This window comes from Stegodyphus dumicola, chromosome 11 (genome assembly GCF_044657685.1).
Source record: "Stegodyphus dumicola isolate Sdum_Otavi_A_Nest chromosome 11, ASM4465768v1".
Lineage (NCBI taxonomy): Eukaryota > Metazoa > Arthropoda > Arachnida > Araneae > Eresidae > Stegodyphus > Stegodyphus dumicola.
Window position 1 is genome coordinate 126,200,487 of NC_140778.1, and position 22,264 is coordinate 126,222,750.

General features: G+C 30.7%; 1 protein-coding gene across 2 annotated transcripts in view; it reads left to right on the forward strand.

Annotated features, from left to right (window-relative positions):
* The window catches only part of bchs (WD repeat and FYVE domain containing 3 bchs), a 196,540-nt gene that overhangs the window by 85,876 nt on the left and 88,400 nt on the right, over nucleotides 1–22,264 (forward strand). For both annotated transcript variants that reach the window (XM_085827196.1, XM_085827197.1), the window contains 9 exons: nucleotides 151–224; nucleotides 3,052–3,213; nucleotides 4,427–4,524; nucleotides 4,791–4,899; nucleotides 6,702–6,919; nucleotides 8,614–8,804; nucleotides 9,864–10,004; nucleotides 12,529–12,732; nucleotides 21,412–21,597. In XM_085827196.1, coding sequence (XP_085683322.1) covers nucleotides 151–224; nucleotides 3,052–3,213; nucleotides 4,427–4,524; nucleotides 4,791–4,899; nucleotides 6,702–6,919; nucleotides 8,614–8,804; nucleotides 9,864–10,004; nucleotides 12,529–12,732; nucleotides 21,412–21,597 — 1,383 coding nt within the window. The remainder of the gene's footprint in view (nucleotides 1–150; nucleotides 225–3,051; nucleotides 3,214–4,426; nucleotides 4,525–4,790; nucleotides 4,900–6,701; nucleotides 6,920–8,613; nucleotides 8,805–9,863; nucleotides 10,005–12,528; nucleotides 12,733–21,411; nucleotides 21,598–22,264) is intronic.

Consider the following 22,264-nt stretch of genomic DNA (forward strand, 5'->3'; position numbering starts at 1 on the left):
GATTTGTATATTTTAACTGAATGTAAAGATGAAACTATATTCCAAAGACAAATGAAATTATTTAATAAAATATTGAAGTTTTATTACAGGAGAGTATTTATTATTATTATTATTATTTTTTTTTTTTTTTTTTTTTTTTTTTTTTTCCAGGTTTGGCAAGATTCACCTGGGGATCTCCAAAAGTCATTGTATGAACATTTCTGTGAGCTGGTTGCTGAATCTAGGTAGCAGTAACATATGTTTCTTGCTATGTTATTAAACTTCTGACTTCTAATTTATATTCATGTCCATGATTAAATTACTGAATAAGATGTAATTAACCCCTTAATACACCAATAAAAATTAACAAAGTGTTTTTGTTTCCATTTAGTTTTTTTTATTCTTTATTTAAACTCTGTTTTAATTTTTTTTTTATTACATTTATTTACTTTTTAGCTCAAAGCTTTAGTAGATATATTTTGTTGAACAGAGGCTGTGCACACATTTTTTAGATGATTTTCTTTTTAAAAAATTTTTAACTGCAGCTATAAATTATCATCTGCTACTTGATAGTTTTGTTTTCATGCAAAATGCCGCTTTTAAAGAAACAATGGATGATGGATGGAAGGCTATGATTCTCTTCCTTCCAAAGAAAATTATTCGTATCTTGTTATTAAAAAACATTGTGAAAGCCATAGTATTTTTGTATCTAAAGATACGATAGGTAATGTTGTCAACAACAAAAGGAAAAAACGTCAAAATTTAGCTTCAAGTGGGAAAATTGTTCAAATATGTATCCAAGGAAAAAATGAAATGTTTCAATTGTTGCAAATGTGAGACCTTTAATGTTAAAGGAAAATCCACCAAGTCAAGGAGCAGTTGCAAAATCAATAAAATTCTGTGTTTCAACTGTAAACACAGTGATTAATGCTGATTTGAATCTTAAAAGGGTGAAAAATAATGTGCATCATCTTTCTCCATGACATATCGCAGAACACACTGCAGAGTTCTTTATGAAAAGCATTTATCCGGACAAAAATACAAAAGTGTTGTCGCAGTAGATGAATCTTGGGTGTACTTAAATAATTGCAATGAAAAGAGATCCATTTTTATCATCAAACAATAGAAAAAAATCTTAAAACAGGGTTCAAGGAATCCAAAGAAAGTTTTGCTAAAGGGTTTATGAGTGTTTCTGGTTTTTTACATGATGGCAAATTAAAGATAGAGTGTAGAAAAATGTTAAGGCCAACTCCACTTATCAAAAAATGTATTTTAGGCCCAGTTTTTAAATATGAAATACCTTCTCTTTACACACATTGTGATCAATCAGTAGAACTGCATTAAGACAATGCAAGTAGCAACATGTCAAAATCTATTGTTAATTTCTTATAAAAAATGGAACAAGAAATGGGTATCAAGGCTGTACCTTTCTCTCATCCTTACTAAATCTCATGATCTATCACCAATATATTTTTGTACTTTTAGACTTATAAAAAGTGGGTTATCCAAACATCGACCTGCAACCTTCTTAGACTTTGGAAAGCTGTTCAAGAGCAATGAGATAAAATACCTCTTCCAATGCTGCAAAAGGCTTTTTTTTTTTATTATTGTCTTGGAAATTATGGTGTATAAAAGTAATAAAAAATAACAGTTATCAAATAAAACATTTAAAACATAAACATTTTTGGTAGAATATTTCTGTAATTACAATGAAAATTGTGTAAAAAATATGTGAACAGCCTCTGTATCCATATCTTAAAAAATTCTTAAATGTATTTACTGGGGCACATGAAAATAATTTAATTTGTGTAGCTGAGTTAATTCGGTTGAGTGCATTAAGAGGTTAGTAACCAGGGTGAAAATGTTCTCTTCATTGTTATTTCATTTACGCTTTGGTAGTTAATCATAAATGTAGCTTAACATCATTTTATGTTATGATGAATTGAAAGCTTTATTTATGCTATAATAAGTCATGATATCTTTGGAAGCTAAATGAGCCTTTTGTCTGTATGATATTTCTTGTTTGATGTAATTAGATATCTGATATTGCATCAGAAGTATAGTCATAAAGTTAAACCGAGAATTGCTGCAATTAAAATGTAAAGGAAAACATTGTAATTGATTAGTACTTAAAAGTTAATAAAGTGATTTTTCAGGATTTAATGTTATACCATTAATAAACAATTGTACTTAATAATAAGAAATTGTAGCATAATATAGAAATGAAATATGGAGAGAATTTTGTGTTAAGGAAAATTATTATGTCTTCAGATGTATAATTAATAAACATTTTAAATTAGCTGATGAACATTCATCTTAATGCATCCCCAAAAAATCCTTAAAACATTATAAAAATAAATAAATTAGTATTTTATGCTTATTTGTTATCCTAAGTCACGTTTTCTTGATGGTAGTTTTTTTATTATTATTTTATTTAATTAGTTGTGTGACACACACATGATGAGCTAAAGTTGGATTTACTTCATAGGAATTGTGTGCTGCAGAAAGATAAAATATGAAAAAAATGCTCATAAAACTTGTATTTTTTTGTATTTTGTGTGGCTGTGGAGAAAGAAAAAAAAAAACAATATTAGAAGATCATTATCCAAACACTGGATTGTTGGCATCATTATCAGAAAATAAAAATGCTTGAAAAGTGAATGCAAAACAGGCAGCATGACCAAAGGTTCAGTAATAGTTGGATTTTTTAGATGAATATTCATTCAACATAAGATAAAGGTTACCAAAATATCATTCTTACTCTAGGTGTTTTACCACCAAAAAAATTCTTACTGCCAAAAAATGTGACCCAGATAGTGAAAAAAGTGCCAACCAGTCTTTCCACACACACGCAGTATGCTTTTGAAAAGCATTTTCATGTTAAAAGTTGTCTGTTCCTTGTATTTGGTTTTTTTTTTTTTTTTTTTTTTTTTTTTTTTTTTTAAGATCTCTTAAATTTGAAAAGTTTTAAGTATGATTTTTCTTCCCTTATTTGATCAATTGACTGTACAGTGCAAATATAATTTGTCTATTGGAAGAAATTTAATTATTGTAAAACTGTATTTTCTCTAGTGAGCATAAATCTAATCTAAAAATCCTTCGTGAATTAAATATGGTGAATCGTCTGCTCCATGTCCTTAAGCAGCTTCAGTTATCTTCAGCAACTTGCCGCATTTTGTGCCGACTGCTTTGCATTTTGTTACAGGATACAAACAGAAATGGAGATATTAGATGGTAAGCAGCATAATTTAAGATACCTTCTTGAATTTATTATTTGATATTAATTTATATTTTAAATACACTAATAATTAGTTTTTAAGATCTATTACTAGCTTAACTCTTTATTTCTGTATGGGACTTTTTAAGTCCTGTTAGTAAAATTGCTCAATTATGTCCCAATGTAATTTTTATGGCCCTAGTTTTAGTTTTAAAAAAATGAAAAGCTTATATCAATTTTGTAAATCTAATGTGAGGTGTTTCTTATGCATAAAGAAGTGTAATGAAAATATTCTAAATTCTTTTTCAAAAAGTACAAGTAAGGGCATAAAGAGTTAAAAGGTGTTTCAGTTAGTACTGTAGCAAGTTAAGTTGTAAGATCTATCTCTACTTGTCCACATGCACTAGCTTAGATCTTACAATGAACCTGGCGAATTCTCACACAGGCATGAATTAAATACCAGCACAGAAGCAAAATAACCCTTTATTAACTCATACTAAATTAACAGAAAGCACGGACTTCATGCGTTACAAAACACCGTTCACTTGCGGCGATAACTAAACGCAGACTAGAATACAAAACAAAATGTGAAAAAATAAATGAGTGCAAGAACGCACTTCAAAATTACTCCTAAAAGATGGACTCGCAGAAATCTAACCGGCATGATACTAAACTGATAAGGCCAAGAGGCTTACTAGAGTGACCGGGAAATAACAACGAAACATGGGCTAGGCTAGCGAAACACGCTGTGAATAAACTGAGATAATTACACATTTAAATAGCACTTCACTTAACTTTAAATTTACATCCTGGTGAGAGAATGTGAGGGGAAGTTTGAGAAGTTGAGAACAGGAAAACTTAAAATAAATTTGTTATGCAAATTAAGAAAAACCCTACAAAGTAAATTTGATTTTGTCCTAAGAATTTTTTCCCTCATTTTCTGTAGCAAGATTATGATATTTAGCAGCTATTATTTTATTACCTGCCAATTGTTATTTAATTTATAGAGTGTCATAATGCTCATGTGCTATACACTTTTAGTAACATAGTAAATCAACTCTGCAAATATTAAATTTATTTGTTCTAAAATAAAATAAAAAATTATCACCTAATAGATGTTTTAATCCATCTCCCCCTTGCAGTTTTTTATTAAAGTACTTAAATGTATTATAAGAGTAGAAAATTAAATTTTGAAGTAATGAAATTTGTGTTGCTTTTTTATTTTTTTAGTTTAGGGCAGTTTATAGCTGCCACAATTCCAGTATCATCAATAAAAGAAAAAGAGATTGATCTAAAAGGAAATATAAATGATGCTTTGACTAATTCTGGTATGCTTTAGTTTTTTTTTTTTTTTTTTTTTTTTTTTTCTGTAGAATTGCTAAAACTAAAATTATTAGTAAAATTTTTGCACTTTTTTATTAACCCAGATGGCTGTATAACATGCAGGGTTTGGAGAGTAATCCTATTGGTTTATATATTGTAACTGACTGTAAAGATGAAACTGCATTCCAAAGACAAATGAAATTATTTAATATGTATTTGTAGCAATTATGTTGAAGTTACTTGTATTATTTTTTCTTTTTTAATTTCTCAGAAAACAAGGAATTTGTTGAAGCCAAAAATAATCAGAATATTTTGTTAAGAAACCACTGCCTTGGTTTATTCTGCTCTCTGCTTGCAAAAGGAGGAGCTGCTAATTATCAGTAATACTGTTTGTTAATGTTATATTCTTTATATATATTCAGTTTATAATTATGTATAAAATCAGTGTATGTATTCTTTATGTAAGTTGAATTAAAAAAGGAAATGACTAGCAATATATAAATATGTACATATATATGTGTGTGTATTTCGTGAACTGTTCAAATAGTATGGCCACTTTTATGTAGTTGTGAAATTTGTTTTTGTTTTATAAATATTAGATTTGAAATTATTTTGCTCTCTTATTTTCTTTCATGGTATAGACCCATTCGTAATACAAAGTAAAACACAGTGTATATATTTATACAAAAAAATAAAAATCGCTGAATTCTCCTTGTCTTTGAACAAGATGATGAAGGGGGAAAAAATCTTTGTCACAGTTGACCTGCTTTACATAAGTGACCAACTGACACTTTTGTAGGAGCATCTAAAGTAATAGAATGATTCATACAAACAAGAGAATGGTCTGAATGAGATAAAATTATGAGGGATAGATTTGCTGACATAGCACAGGGTCACTGATATTGCTAAAACGTCCTGTGAGCTCCACATATATATTTGAATATTTTATAGTGTGGTAGCTCACTGCATTCTTACACTATTTTCTGTAAAGAAACATATGTCTCGTGAATAACATATGCATTTCTCATCTTGCAGAATTATTCAAGAAGCATTCTATGTGAATTTTTAGCATCTTCCATAGCTGCCTGTCACATTCCTACATGCATGCTGTCATGTGTAAATGATTTGTACCTCCATCTAGCAAATGGAAGATCTTTAGTTTAAATTACAGTGAGGGCATAGTTGACTTTTCATGTTTCTTAAAGTTTCTACATTAGCACCTAAACTAAAATATAGTGGATACTTATTTCGTCACCACCAGGTTTGGGTGAGCTGATTCTTTTTCTTCTTCTCAATAATCCTTGAAGTTAGAGAGAAGAATATAATTATTGCATTCCATCATAAGTGCTGACATGGTATAAGATAGCATATCCAGCTGGCAGTTGGAAGATCTGAAGTTCCAATCCCAGAAGTCACAGTCAATTTCTCATATTTTTCCCACTAAAAAGTGAATAGTCACTATAGTGGCACGTGAAAAATATGGTGATATAGTGGGTCATAGGTTGTGACCACCTAGATTTGGTCGAATAAATATCATGCCCTTTCCCAGTCACATTTTGAGTAGAGAGGAATCTAAGGAATTTTGCAATCCATTTTGTGTGCTCTTGTGGTGGTATAAGCAGTTAGTACATCCAGCTAGCAAACATAAGAGTTTAGGTTCGAATCTTTGTAAGGCACAGCTGATTTTTTATATTTCCTGCATTAAAAAGAAACTGATAGTTCTTACAACTAGACAATTGTGAGAAATAACTTCAGTTAGGAGACATATATAGCATGAACTTTAAAGTTAATTAAAGTTTTAAAACTCAGTCTAGTTTGGCAGTGATTCAGATTAGAGACTGCTATGTTATTAAATTATAATTCTGTTTGCTTTTTCCTCCTCTGCCATGGATAGATTTCTGTTTTCGAAAAAAGTAGTACTAGCCCTTGAAAAATTTGGGCAGACTTACTATCTGCATTTCAAAGCAGATCTTCAGTGGACAGTTATAATTCCTTCATGGGCTACAAATTAAGTTGTAATGGTAATAGATTTTTATTAAATTTTGTTCATAGATTCTTTGTGAATTATTTAATTATAGTAATGTATTATTCATATTTTGCATATGTAATCTGAGTGCATGCACACATATATATTTATCAGAGAGAGAGCATGTAAGATTTAATAATGTAATTATATTTCTAGATTCTGTGAAGCACTGATTAAATGTTTGGGTTATGATTGGGTTCTTCTGTTTCTTCAAGAGCACTTACATCAGACAACAGTAATCTGGGGTCTTAAAATTCTAGCTGTGTTATTAAGTCATCAGCATCTTTTGCAGTTATTCAGGGAATCTTCAGTGAATGGTGGTTGGCTTGCTGAGACAGATGCTGTACTCAATAGTAGGATGGATATTGTTCTCGGTTAGCTACTTTTATGCTATGATCATGAGAGTATTTTAAAATCTCTATGTTTATTACTGTTTTTTAATGATTTGAAATGGATTTCCATTGTTTTCTTCTTTAGCTATTGAACTATTAAATTTAAAATCAAAATATCTGTATAATAAAAATTTTATCCATATTTTGATTTTATTTTTTGTTTGATATACCATCATGTGTAATTTTTTTACATTGTAATTGTTATCATTATCTGTATTTATAGCAATATGCAAAAACTGTGAATAAAAATTAATGTAGCAAATTTAAATCTGGTTATTTATTTTTTAAACTTAGAAGTAGTAATGGTTTCAGAGTTTACACAGTGATTATATATAAAGTATTAAAAGAACTGAAATTCATTGAAATCGAAAAAATTTATAATCTCTGAAATGGGATTTATAAAATGATATAACTATTTTCAAATTACATTTAGTTATATAAAACAGCAAATTAATCATCAAGCTATGCATTTAATAATTAATCCAATTTCTATACAGAGTGACATATTAATAATATTATGTAGTGCATTATGTATGCATAGATTTCTCGTGCTTTATGAAAATAGCTTTTTTGTGAAACCTTTTGTAAACCAAAATACTGTAAAACTAAGAAACAATTACCATTAATTTACATAACTGGAAAATATAGAGAATAAGTACAGTGAGTTGATCCATGGTAGATATCCATAGAGGTAGTGGTCTCTTCCATTGTAATGCAGTTATGTTATTTCAACTTGGCTTTAACTTGCATAATCTTTCAGTCTAACTTTTTATATCATTCTCATTGAGTCTGACATGTTTAAAAAGAATATTATGTGGAACAAATGCTGTTTACAAGGTTCCTTCTCCATATAGATACTGCATCACCCTACTGAACCATACTTTTATTCTTCAATGAATTTCAATGCATTTATCCCTTCAACAACCAAAAAACAAGTAACTGAATACTGCTCTTTTTTCATGCATGCTGCAAATACCATTTTTAGTAGTCATTGTTTAGCATTTTTGGATCCTGCACTATCTATCAGCTATGTTTTAACTCATCAGAATCCCTGTTGCCAATTTTTAGATTAGTTAGTTAATTTTTTTGGGGGGGAGGAGGCTTGGTGTATTATTTTAAAGCACCACAGTGACTTCCAAGTAATGTGTCATTTATGTTCCAAAATTATTTTGGAGTATTTTTCATTTTTATAGTAGAATTTATTTTTTTCTTAGAACGTAATATCTCTTTTGCGAACTTTAGTCCAATTTGCTATGAAACATACTACCATTTTGTGGCACGACTATATGGAACTTAAATCATTGCTGTGTGATCTGTTAAGTCATGAAAAGCTTATTTATATGAGCCCATTGAATAGGTATTTGTTCCAGGAATTGAATAATTTTTTTAAAAAAAAAAGTATTTATGTTTTAAAGTACAGAATGTTATAGCAAAAGAATAATATGTGTAAATATTTTGGATCATTTCATATAGTTATAGCAAAAAGAATTTTTTGAGTAGGAGGAGTGCTTATTTTGAACAGTGTCTATTTAATAATAATTCTGAATTTTTGATAAAATAAAAAATTGTGTCATATGTGATGTATATGTAATTACTCATTTAATTGTAAATTTATTAAATATTTTTTGCCTAAAATTGTTTTCATACTTTTTTTCATAATACATTTAATTTCTTAGGGTTCAATGTTAGTGAATCAAATCCAAAGTCTTTTGGAAGTACAGATGTAAGTGAAGAAGCTTGTCATGTTCCTGGTTTTCAGCATCTGCAGTTTCTGCTTGTTCATCATGTTGAAATTCCTGAAGCATATTATTTATTACTTTCCATTTTACTTGGCCTCTTTCCTTCTGCATTACCTGCTAAGGCAAAAGTAATAATATATTTCAATACCTCCATTCTCAGTGTAGTTAGTGCTTTAATGTTTGTTTAAAAAATGTATTATTTGTATATTGAATTTATCCAAAAATGGCAAACAGATAATTGGGTGAAGATCTAGGAAATCATTCTGAAAATCTGTAACTTTATCAGAGTTGATTTAATAATATATTTTACAAAGAAAAACTTTTCTTGGGAAAATTGCCATGTTTAAAATACTTGATATGAAAATCCATCCATTCCCAGATTTAGAATGTTACAAAATAGAAATATTGCCACTCGAGGGAAGTAGTTTTAGCAGACCTCATGCACATACCTTCCATTGAAATCTTCAAAATTTAAGTCTGTTTTTTCTTAAACAAATGTGCAAGTTTCTACATGGCACTCATTTTCAATGAAATAATAGCATATTAATTATTTTAAACTTTTTGTGTTGTTATTTCAAATAGCTCATTTTAAATATAATTTATCTGTTGCATCTGAAATTTTTGGAGGGTTAATTTTAAACTAATAAGGTTATCACAACTACTTAGCTGAAAAGTTTTTCATATGTGGTGTTACAATGTTTTTATTTTTTAATTTTTAAAATATTTTTTGAAGTTTTAAAAACTAAAATGGAATTTTTCAAGATGGTAAGTTATCTGAAGTCTTAGGTGTATTTTTTGGGGGGGGCACATAATTTATCTAACTATGTAAAGTAAAATTTTTTATCTGGAAAAGGTATTTCATTGTTATTACAGTAATAAGTTTCTTTATTATAATTTAATTGTAATGCATGCTTAATCTTAATCATTATATGTTACCTTAAAATATAAGCTCAAGCAGATATTTCAAATGTATCTCATGCACAGAATATCTTTCAAAGTGTTTTTCTTTTAATAATTTTTTGGAGCAAGATTGAAGATAAAGAGAAATGTTGTTGAATTGTAATAATTAATAAACTTGTAAGTGAGTGAAATTAAAATTGTAAAAATACTTTTATTTATTATTAATTATAAATTCAAATGGTATATTTTAATCATTAAAAATGCTAATAATTGTTTCCTTTTTTAAGCTTACAATGGATGCAGTGTGGTCTTATTTGTTTGGAGCTCCATCAGGTCAAACTCCCAACAATCAGATTATACCTAGAGGAGAAATTTGCCAAGAAGCTGCTGTTGTAGTTTTAGCAATGATCAGATCCATCATTCACACAGTAGGTTCTAAAAATATCTTTCATTTTAGATGGTTGGAATTGCCAAATAAATACACCAGCATTTTTATCATGCAGTAATTGATCTTCTTATGAAATTGAAATGAAATCTTGAATATGTAAAACGAACTTTTATTGAACAGCAATAAAAAAATGACCAGTTAATAGCATATCAGTGGCTAGGGAGGCCCAACGGTGACCAAGTGGTAAAATTGCAAAACACTGGTAGATCAACCTGGCTTCGAATCACAGCAAGCAGTCTGGCTGCATGGGTGTTTAATGATTTTTTTTTCCATGTTTGATTTGGATATGAAATAATTTCCATCAGAAAGTTCTCCACAAAGGTATCCCTTCCTTTAAACAGATAGCTCTTCAGTGCTTTATCATAATCAAATAAACCAAACTATGATAGTGTATTTGGAGTAGTCCAGTATTGGAATGGTCTTAATGCCAGTGCTAATTTGTGCATTTTTCATTATAAATAACATAATTTTGTTAAATGCAAGTTATTATTTACAAGGATTACAGTAACTCAAAAAATTAATAATCGGAAATGCGGTAAATCTTTGTTAGGTCTTTACCCGCTTTGTTTAACTATGATTTTAATTTAATGAGATCTAATAATTAGGAATCCACTCTATCACTTAATCACTTAATTTGAATTTCATTGAAGATTGGTCTGCATTAGATTCATTTGAACTCTGAAATCTGTTTTGTTTGATTTGGACCTTGTTTAAATTTTAGGAAAAGAAAATATGTGATTCAGTCTTGGTCAGATGTAATTAATAAGTATTCTTCTCCCATTTAGTAGTGTTTCTTATTTTTAAGTTTTGAACGGAAAAGAAAGCGGAGTCTGGTATAAAGCTGTAAAAAACATTTAATGTGTATATACTAAATGTGATGAATATGATATATTAAGTTCCCAGACTAGCTCTAAAAAATTACATACTTTGAGTATCCTTTCTTTTAAAATAATCCTGTCTCAATACTCTTACCACATCTGAAATGCAATTTCAATGGGATATTGCATAAACCGAATCCATAACCTTTTACTATTCACACTGGAACTCATCACCAGTAATTATCTTGGGTGTAAAGGATGGATTATTTTTCACATGCTTATACAAATCTTAACACTCTGCAACACAATATTCCATCTGCTGAGGAGTCAGCAAATGAGAGACAAAGATAACAATGCCACGCTGCATGATCAATTCTGAGATTAGCATTTTCTACACAGATCCATTCAACATACTAACAATGTCTGTAATATCATTAATCATCTTCCAATCATAAGCATGCATAAATTCCTGAATTTTTTGTTTATTTTGGAGGATAATGCTCGTAGAAAATCTTCCGAATGGTTCATAGTCTTCAAGGACTATTCTTCCATCTTTTCACCTGTGATATCTGAAACATTGTGAATGATTCGTTGCCTCAAGGCCATAAGCTTGCTAAAAAACTATCAGGATGGATTATTTTTCACGTGCTTAATCAAATCTTAGCTCTCTAAAACACAATATCCTGTCTGCTGAGGAGTCAGCAAATCAGGGACAAAGATGGCAATGCCATGCTGCATGATCAATTCTGAGATTAGCATTTTTTACACAGATCCATTCAACATATCAATAATGTCTGTAATGTCATTAATCATCTTCCAATCATAAGCATGTATAAGTTCCTGAAAATGTTGTTTATTTTGGAGGATAATGCTCATAGAAAATCTTCCAAATGGTTCATACACATCAAGGAATATTCTTCCATCTTTGAAACACCTGTGCCACTTGAAACATTGTGAAAGTTGCCTCAAAGCCATAAGTTTGCTAAAAACACTATCAGTGTCTCTCTGGTGAATTTACTCAGTTTAATAAAGCACATCACATTGGCAGTTTGTTCCACATTGTCCATGAGATAATCACACTAATTATAATACATTAGCTCAATTCTTCTGCTTAATTCCACATTTTTATGTTATAAAACTCTCAGTTAAGACTCAAACATAAATCATGAAAAAAAATTATATAAAAAACATGTACTTTTAATTTACTTTCATGTTTTTTTTTTATTCTAAAGCTCTGAATAAAATATTGATCATATTTTTGTACTTAATTCCATGACTTTAAAACTCTAAACTGAACAAAGCCATGTAATTATATTGAAGAAAAAGATTTTGTCATATGGGCATTTGGTGTTTGTCTGTTTTATAAATCAGAGTCTCCAGTTGGTCATTGCATATTAGCCAGTACATGAACAAACCGACTAAAAGTGTTTATTTCTTTATTTTTTTTTCATGTTAATCTCTTTACTAATTAATATATTTCAAAGTACTTTTCACCTTACAGTAGTTATATGTATGATTATAAGCATTTTATTGATACTGTAATATGAGTATATAAGCTCTATCAATAATTTAAAGTGTTGAAAATATTGCTGGTGCTTCTAATTTTTGCTAACTGTTCATAATGAAAAATATGATTTATAGTTTTGTAGCATTAAGTAAATAAAGTATGTTTTTATAATTTTACAGGTTGGAGACCAAAATGAAATTGTTCTAGACTATTCTGTTACTCTCTTACACTTCTTTATTTCTCTATATCACAATAGATGTGATTTTGTAAGTATCTGTATGACACAAGATGTCATCACAGCTCTAGTTGCAACATTATTTCCTCCTAACCCTCCTACAACAGAGCAAGAGAATATGGTGAATTCTCCTTTAGATGAATACCAGGTAAGTATTATGTACAGCATCAATTACACTCTTTTTTTACTTCCTTATACGAAGTAAAGGAAGTATTGTAATTATGAAAATTTTTGCTTATCATATTTCAACTAAAATACCCATTTTGACTGCTATCGAATGCAATTTAAGGATATTTTTGTGTGACATCTGTACATACTCTTTTTCCCAAAATGAATTGTAAAATGGGTTTAAAATGATTTTAGAAGAGTTTTTTTTCATCACGTCTTCACGTATATTTATATCTAGCATAACTCAAAAATGAGTAGCTATAGAACATTGAAATTTTTTATATAGGACTGCGATAACATAGTTGCACACCTCCATTTTTGTTTCAAATTGGCGACACCAAAAGTATATGAGTAACACATCGTTAAGTATGTCCTGGGACTAGCTAAGAAAACAACATCCATTTCACAAAATTCACGTTTATTGATCAACATAATCACCATCAAGAGCCATGCAATCATTCCAACGCTTTTCTAACTTTTCGATACCGTGCTTGTGAAATGATTTGTCCTTGTCCGCAAAATAAGCCTCAGTGGCAGCGATGACTTCCTCATTCGAGCCAAATCTTTTTCCCTGGAGCATCGTTTCGAGATCAGCAAACAGCCAGCAGTCGTTGGGGGCTAGATCTGGAGAGTATGGTGGGTGGGGAAGCAAAGTAAAGCCCAACTTGTTCAATGTAACAAGTGTTTGCATTGACTTGTGGCATGGGGCATTGTCTTGATGGAAGATGATTTTTTCTTCTTCATATGCGGTCTTCCCCCCCCCCACCAATTTCATCCTTCAGACGCACCAATAACTGACTGTAATAGGCACTATTGATAGATTTTCTCTTTTCAAAGTAGTCGATTAAATTATACCTCCAAAAACACTGATGCCATGACTTTGCCAGCTGACTGTTGCGTTTTTGGAACACTTCGGACGGCTTTCACCAGATGCACGCCACTCAGCTGATTGCCGCTTCGACTCCAGAGTGAAATAATGGATCCATGTTTCGTCCATTGTCACATACCGATGCAAGAAATTCTGTTTATTTTGAGTAAACAGTGACAAACAGTTCTGTGAATTGTCGACTTGTTTGTTGTTTTGTTGCTATGTTGCTTTTGTTCCATTGTGAGAACACGCGGCACCCATTTGGAAAACACTTTTTTTATGCCCAGCTTTTCATGTAAAATTGTACATGCACTTCCAGTTGATAAGTTTACGATCTGAACAATCTTACGAACTTTCACTTTGTGGTCATTCATCATGATTTTAAACACTTGTTTCACATTTTATGGAGTGACTGGCTTAATTTGGTCTACCCGAGCGTACGGCATCATTTGTATCTGTGCGACCATGCTTGAAATTAGCATACCAACAGCAAATGGTTGTTTTTGATGGAGCAGAGCCTGGATAACATTTTTCAAGCCATTGCTGAGCTTGGACGGTATTTTTGCCCATTAAATAGCAATGTTTAATCAATACTCGAAATTCGTTTTTCTCCATTTTGTCCCCAAATGCACAAGTAGTACCACTTTCACCACAATAGCTTCGCTATTTCCAGTCCGAATGCCATGAAACTCAGACACATGTAATTTGAAGATTAGTTCTTTCGAACAATGAAGTCAAGTTGATATTACTACACCATCTGTCGGCAGAGTCGTAGCTAGGGTTTTCAGCGCCCAGGGACAACTGAAGATTTCGCGCCCCCTACTGCTTTCCGAGGATGGAAAACATTTAATTCTAAAATGTCGTAACATCAGTTTGGCGCCCCTTGGATTCTGCGCCCGGGGACACATGCCCCCCTTGCCCCCCTCTAGCTACGCCCCCCTGTCTGTCGGTTAGTTCTGGGACATTGAACGATGTGTTATATATATCCACTCTGTTACTCGGCTCGGTAAGCTCAGTTTTTTTTTTATTCTTATATGCTGGTAAAGTGTGCATTTTTCGCTTTAAAAGAGATTGAATTATGTTGTTCTTATATCCTGGTTAAGGTTTTTATGCCTTTAGTTAGTCCACATGCAATAGTTGTAGAATAATCAACAATTTAAAAGTTGTTGATTAACCACCAAAACTACAAGGAATGTTTCTTTTCTCGTGAAAATAATAACAAATATTAAATTAAGCATTTATAACATAAATTTACATTGAAAATTTAAAAAAAAAATGCTCTTACCTGTGGAAAAAGCGAGTGTTGCGTTCGCGCAACGTCTGTGGAATAAGATTGCAGATGTTTAGTGAGTAGGATTGTACTCGTGTGATGTTTCTTTTGAGTGGAGCGCAGGATTACTTTTTAGCTGTATAACATTTTATAAATCTGTAAATCACTTTACTTGTAATTAATATTAAAATATACGTTGTATTTCTTTCACAAATACAGATTATTTCATTTGAAAGATTCAAGCATAAAAAGCTTGATTACGATCATGATGTAAAGCTACACAACGGACTTTACGATAAAATGTCTACCATCTCCATGGAATGGTTTTTGAATGCTGAATTTACTAGGTCTTCTTGTTGCTGATCTATTTCTGGCTAATTCTACACTCTCAATAGGAACTTGCAAAAGAAATAATGCATTCTCGCGTCTGAAATCTAAGATCTTCAATCTACTTCAAGATTTGACTTAGTAGTAAAAAGTGGTGATACTTAGTAAGTTTAGATACGGTCTCACCTCATATAATTTATCAGTATTGTCAAATGCAAATTCTGTTTCATATTCCTGTACTGCAAACATGTTATCAATTCTCGTACAACAGGAACACAATTGTCCTAATCAAAAGACCAATACATTTTTTGAGGTAAAGAATGATATCCTGTAAGTAATAATATTCCAATAAATCTTCTCATATAGGCTTCAGATGCAATAAATTCTATTTTTTTTTTTTTTTTTTTTTTTTTTTATGAAATTTGTAAAGAATATTTGTCCAGTTTAAACCTTAAATAAACTTATTTTCTGTCTGTCATACATCACAGTCAGAAAATATATATAATAACAAAACCCATGCTTTACCTTTTGATATTAGGTAAAACATGGGTTAAACGGGAGATGAATTTTAAAATTGCTGCCTATTACCTGAAAGACTTGAAAATATTATAAACTTAGATTAATGTAGGTGTTTTTTAAATTCTATAGATTTTGAGAGTGATTGATCTCTCAGTCAAAGAGCTGAAATTGACAATTTGTGCGTAGTTTTATGTAAATTCTACGTCAAATTAAGTTTTCTTTTGCCTGATTTTAAGTTTTTACATTGGTATGTGTTTTTTTCATATTCATTTTTATGAATGGTTAGATCCCTTTTATCATGCTGGTAAATCATCCTGACTTTTGGATAAATTAAAATCGTATGGAGAACAAGATAATATAAAACATACTAACTGGAGACATTCTGTGTTGAAGTTGACAAAAATAATCAAAATGATATCTGACATAGAGCAATAAAGCTTCTGTGTCAATTTCTGCTATGTGTACACAGACACTAGTACGGTAGTAGCTGTATAACTTTGCTTATCAAGTATAGTCCTCACATGCTACCTGTTTGTGCAGTATCTCAGGTAGCTTAAGATGAATGTATATATTTGTCTTTTCGATGAGAAGAGAGTAAATGTCTAAACCAAAAAGAAAATCGAAAATCTGTGCACTAGTTTTACCTTGTGTTTTGTCTTTTATAATTTCTCTTCTATCTCTTTCTTTGTGTTCTTCCTGAGACATAACTAACATTTCCTTTTTTATCCACTTCAAGATTTCAGTCTTCTGCTTTTCAAATTTTTAGTATGACTATAACTGCTTTTAGAAGGCTGAAACTTACTTCTTACGTGAATTTCAACTTCCCCACCAGTATAATTTGGTAAAATATCATTATCATTATTTAAAACATTGCCATTCCTTTCTTCTTCAACATTAGCCTCTGCAATTTCTGGGTGAACAACAACAATATCAGTTTAATTCTAGTCGTTGTTAACATTATCATCATCTGTTTCTTCATCAAAAAATCTTTGAAGAGCTTCTTCTAATGTAAGATACCTCGTTCTAGGCATTTTTAAACAACCAGAACATGAACCAGTGCATCGAAAGGAATGAGTGAAAAAGGAGATTGACTACTCGTTTCCTGCTGACGTTCGTCAACGCAACACCTGTTTTCCCTTCCTTCCCAACACAAATATAAACATCTGACTGATGTAATGTTCTGATAAACGGTGACCATGACTAAAAATAGATCACTCATAAAGACGGCGATTCTTTCGTTAAATATTTTCAGCAAAAACACCCGGTCGAAAATTTTGCTTAAAGTATGAAATTAATTATTATAAACAAAATTATTGTTGAAGGCAAATATTTTTTTACAGAAATAATCTTCATAATATTACCTACACAAAATCATCTGCTGGTATAAAATATCTTAGGTAGTTATATTTATATATGCATTTATTTTGACCGTTGCGTCAACACAACACCAGCGGCTAATGGGTTAAGAGCGACTAAGCCTAATAGAAGAGCCATATTTGTTTGCAATTGAAACTTAGCAGAATATGGAATTAAGACAGTTTTTGCACCTTCAGTGTCTTTTTGTCGACTGGGACCAAAAGTATTAAGTAAGGTAACATAATACATTAATTAAAATAAAACAAATTTTTCTGAAAAATCCTACCATATTTTTTTTCCTGTTTTTCTCCCCATGTGCAGAGTGATGTGTTTTCATTAAAAAAAAAAAAAAAAAAAATATGAGTGAATTACACAAACTTGGCATTGTGCATTGCTATCTATCAACTATCTATCAAGTACATCCTATCATTGTACTCTTCAGCGATTTTGTGGCAATATACAGTTTTCTTGCTGAAATTTTAACATAATTTCTTCCATTGCTGGCAAAGTCCTTAAGGGTCTATTTTAAGATTGAATGAAAGACAAGACATATCTTGATTTGTCTATAAAAACTATTAGAACTTAAAATACAATAAAAAAATGTGTACGAAATTGGTGATGTTGGTTGATTAAAGGATTGTTATGAGGATGGTTGCCTGAAGAATGGTTTGTTGTCATTCTTCAGATCATTGTTGTCAGAGTTTGGCACATTCTGAAAATTTGACGATTTCTACAAGGTATTTTCATCAATGAGGACCATCAAACTAGTTTATTTACATTCCGTGCAAAGAGCAAGTTTGTTTATATCATCAGTGAACAGAGAAATAATGATTTTTTGTCATCTAAAACAAAAAACATGGTTCTAAAAATTGGGCTGAAGAACGAATTCAAAATTTTAGTCCTAGCGCTTTTTGTCATTTGCTATTAATCCAGTTGCACATGCAGAGAACGTAATGGCAGAATTAGCAGAGGGATTCAATTTAAATTAAAACTTATTTGCTGGAGTTTCTGTAAACAATATATTTATTAATTTATTCTTCCATTTAAGAGCATAATTGATTTGAATTTAATATTGCTGATGAATATACCAATTTTTTTTACATAAAATGTTTTGATGGTTTTTTTTACTTCCTTGTACGAAGTAAAAAGGAAGTATTGCAATCACAAAAAGTTTCAGGCAGCATATTTCAATGAAAATATCCATTTTGACCGCTATCGAATGCAATTTAATGATGTTTTTGTGTGATATCTGTGCGTAAGGACAGAATAAAAGACTAGTTTCCTCTAAAAAAATTATAAAACTGCTTTAAAATTAATTCTGAAGAGAATTTTTCGTGGCGTCTGTACAAACGTATGTACGTATGTATCTCTCATAACTCAAAAACGAGCAGAATCAGAACTTTGAAATTTTGTATATAGGACTGCTATAACATGTAGATGTGCACCTCGTATTTTGGTTGCAATCAGTCGCACCAAACATATATAAATATATTTATATATATATCCACTCTGTTAACCGGCTCAGTGATCTCAATTTCTTTACTCTTATATGTTTGTAAATTGTACATTTTTTGCTTTAAAAATGATTGAATTATGTTGTTTTTATCTTCCAGTTAAGGTTTTTATGCCTTTAGTAAATCTGTATGCAATATTTTTAGAATTATCAACAATTTTAAAGTTGTTTAAGTGCCAGTAAGCTTTTTTTTTTATGGCGGCCGTTGATTGTTTACATTTGAAACAGCAGACTAGTGGATTTGTTGCCAATCTAGAGAAACTTAGCTTCGCAACAACAAAGATAACACCTTCATTTATTATTGCCAATTAAATCATGCTTAATCCTTCCTGGAATTTTTTCGAGGAAATAAGTGCTTAAGAGTTACTTCGTAATTTTTAATATAGATATTTTGAGTTTTTATGTATTTTTGCCTTCTCGCGAAGTGAGAACTGAATTAATTGAATGAGAAATACTCAGTCGTCTGTGAAAAAATGTTTCTTTTTTATTTTATTTACTTAATTTCTTTTATATATCATTTTAGCTTTATTATAGTATTTGAATAGAACATGTGGCAACGATTAGATAATTCTTTAAATGATAATAAATTTTGTGCATTTTGAGTTATATGAATGAAATATAATACTGTTAAGTGAACCTAGCGCCAGAGTGTCCCGATGGTAAACAAATATATTGAATTTTAAAGAATGCATTTATTCTGTTGTGGTTTATGCTCTGTCGGCAAAGTAAATTTAATTCAATCCGATAAGTTTAAATTAAATGCAAGAAAAAATGTCTATAATTTAATATTCCGTACAAGGAAGTCATGTGATGTACACAACAGATTTTTTTAAACAAAAGAGCTGTTTACTTCTTAATACATTTCTCATTTATTCCTTTCTCTTTCCACTGCACTTTGCTGCCTTTCCCTCCTCCTCCTTGGTGTATAATTGTATTTCAAAAATGGATTTTTATTGGTTTACCACATTGCATCTTGCCAATAATTTTTTAGTAACTAAACATCTCTGGGGACCTTTCTGTAACTCTTTTCTATTTCTTATTCCTAGTGTTTATCTGTAAAAAGTATATTCGTGGTGTTCATTTGCATTTATTATCTCATTTTTCAATAAATAATATCAATTGCTACTTTTGCTTCACATTACCATGTAAATTTTTAATTAATATTGCCAAGGAATGTAACTTGTTTGAAATTACTGTTTTGGTATATTCATTATACAGAGTTTGCTCCTGCTGTAACCAGATGGTTATAGCCATCTTACGAGAGTTCTGTGCTCACTACTAACCAAGCAATAAAGGCCACTGAATACTGATGGTTCAACTAAAATTCAGCTCCAGTGAGTGGGATGGCTGTGTTGAGATTTTCGTATTCTCCTCTTGTTTAACAGGAATATGAGCCAGTTTCTCTTAAAATGTCCACATGCAGGCATCCATTTCCTCAGGTTGATAGACAGCCATCATGTACTTAGCTATAATCCAAGTAATACGATCTAAAAATTCAGGATGTTTATTAACATGTCACTAGAAACGTTTTGTAACCAAAAGAATTCTTAATGCAAAAAAAAAAAATTATTGCCAAGAAAATGTTATTGAATATAACTTACAAGCATAAAAAATATATAATACTTTGTATTCAATAAATCTTAATTAATTTTTAAGATTTAGGTATGTTTCAATTAATTTAAGTCACTCCTACAATGTGGGATTTAACGTTATCCCATTGAAAGATTACTTGGATCCCATTGAAAGATCACATCAGGTCACTTGTTTTCTAGAGTTCAAAATAACTTGCATTTTCTGTGTCCTACAATATACTAAGTCAAACTTCTTTGGATACAGTACTGGCCTTTCTGAGTGACTTGGCTTCTCATTTGGGTCTTATTTTTGAGTAGCATAAGTACAGAGTATCATTTTTTTTTTCCCCTCTATTAACAGTATACCTTAAGAAGACTTTATCTCATTGAATGGAAAAGTACAAGTCAATACTCATTGCAAGTTCATTTGGAACTGAAATACCAAATACAGATGTAATATATTCAAATATGATTCCTCTAGACTCAAACAGCAGCTTTTGTAGACCCCATTTGTGGCCCAGTGATTGTAATTATTGAATTTTAAGGATTTGATCTCATGCAGATAGACTGGCTATTGGTTAGTTTTCATGGTTTTCCCCATGTATAATGTTAATGTTCTCACAAAAGCATCCTTCTATTAAGCAGATAGCTTTGTGCACTTTGCCTTATTTCTATAACCTATCAGCACTTTTATTGAAGCAACATTGTCTGGCTTAAGTATTGCATATTAAGTGTGTACTATTTTTAACCCCATGTGTGTCATGATTGCTTTTGTGCAGTCATGAAATTTTTTTGTCATTAATTGTATATTACCCTGTTATTTAAAATATTCCATTTTCTTAATTTCTTTAATGATCTAAATATTACATCTAAATATCTTAATGAATGAACATTTATAAAAACAAAGACTAAAATAATTAATTGTACAAATTCACTAAAAATGTGTTGTATAAGCAGTTACAAAAGGCTGTGATGCCCCAGGGGTTAATGGTCACATTTGTATACTGATAAATATGCCTTTATGATTTAGAAAATAGGTCAAACACTGTTTGAGTTGGCAACTATCTCCTGTTGTGTTTAGTTTTTATTTAATAAAAATTTCATTATTATTTTTAGATGTTAAAATGCCATTCATAATTTGGATCCATCATATCCATCATCTGTTTTTTGTTAATGAACATTTGTCTAAAATGTGTGTTCAGTGAAAATTTAATACAAATTTATTCATCTTTTAGCCTTATTCAGCTGACCATCAGTTTGTATTTCTGCAAAAGGATACTTCCAGCTACTATGAGAGAGATTCCCTCACAACTCACAGTGCACGTAAATTTGTGATGGATTTTTTACGTGTTATCGTTGTTGACAGTTTTTCCTTAGCACCTAGTCCTAAACATGCGCCTGTTATAGACCTCCTATTAGAAGTATGTGTTTTCTTTCTGCTTTTCTCTCAACTGTTTTAAAACACCATTGCTCTTTTGAACATTTATTTTCATTTCAGATGCATTTTTTAAAATTATTTTTCCTCCCTCCCTCTCATTATTGTGTGTTAAAAATATTGTCTTGTTTTAGCCTTTGTTTGTGTGAGGATTGGTAATTCTTTTTCATCTTCAGGGAATGCTTAAGTTTGCATTTACTATTCCATTTTGACTGTTGTTTATTATTTGTGTTTAAAGTTGCACTTATTGGAATATATGGTAATTAATGAAAATATCTGACGAAATTTGGTAATTTTTTCATGAAAGAAAAAGCATGTCGACTTATAAGTGCAAAAATTGTTTATTATATATGTAGTAATACATTTCTGTGTGCAATAGAAACATCTACTTAACATCTTTATATTGGACAACAACTTTAACCTTCCAGCGGGTGCGCGTATGTGTGAGATACACTAGATATTTTTTTCGCATTTGTTTTGTAGGCCAGAGGGCGCTATGACCGCGTGACCTTGGCTATTCTCTCCTCTTCATTCGCCTTTCTTTCAGTCGTCTGCTGGATTTCAAGGGGTTAATGCGAGTCTGCAGTATTCCAGAAATACGCGCGACCGTTGAAGTAAGTTTTTGTTATATCTAATTTCCTTTTTTATTATAG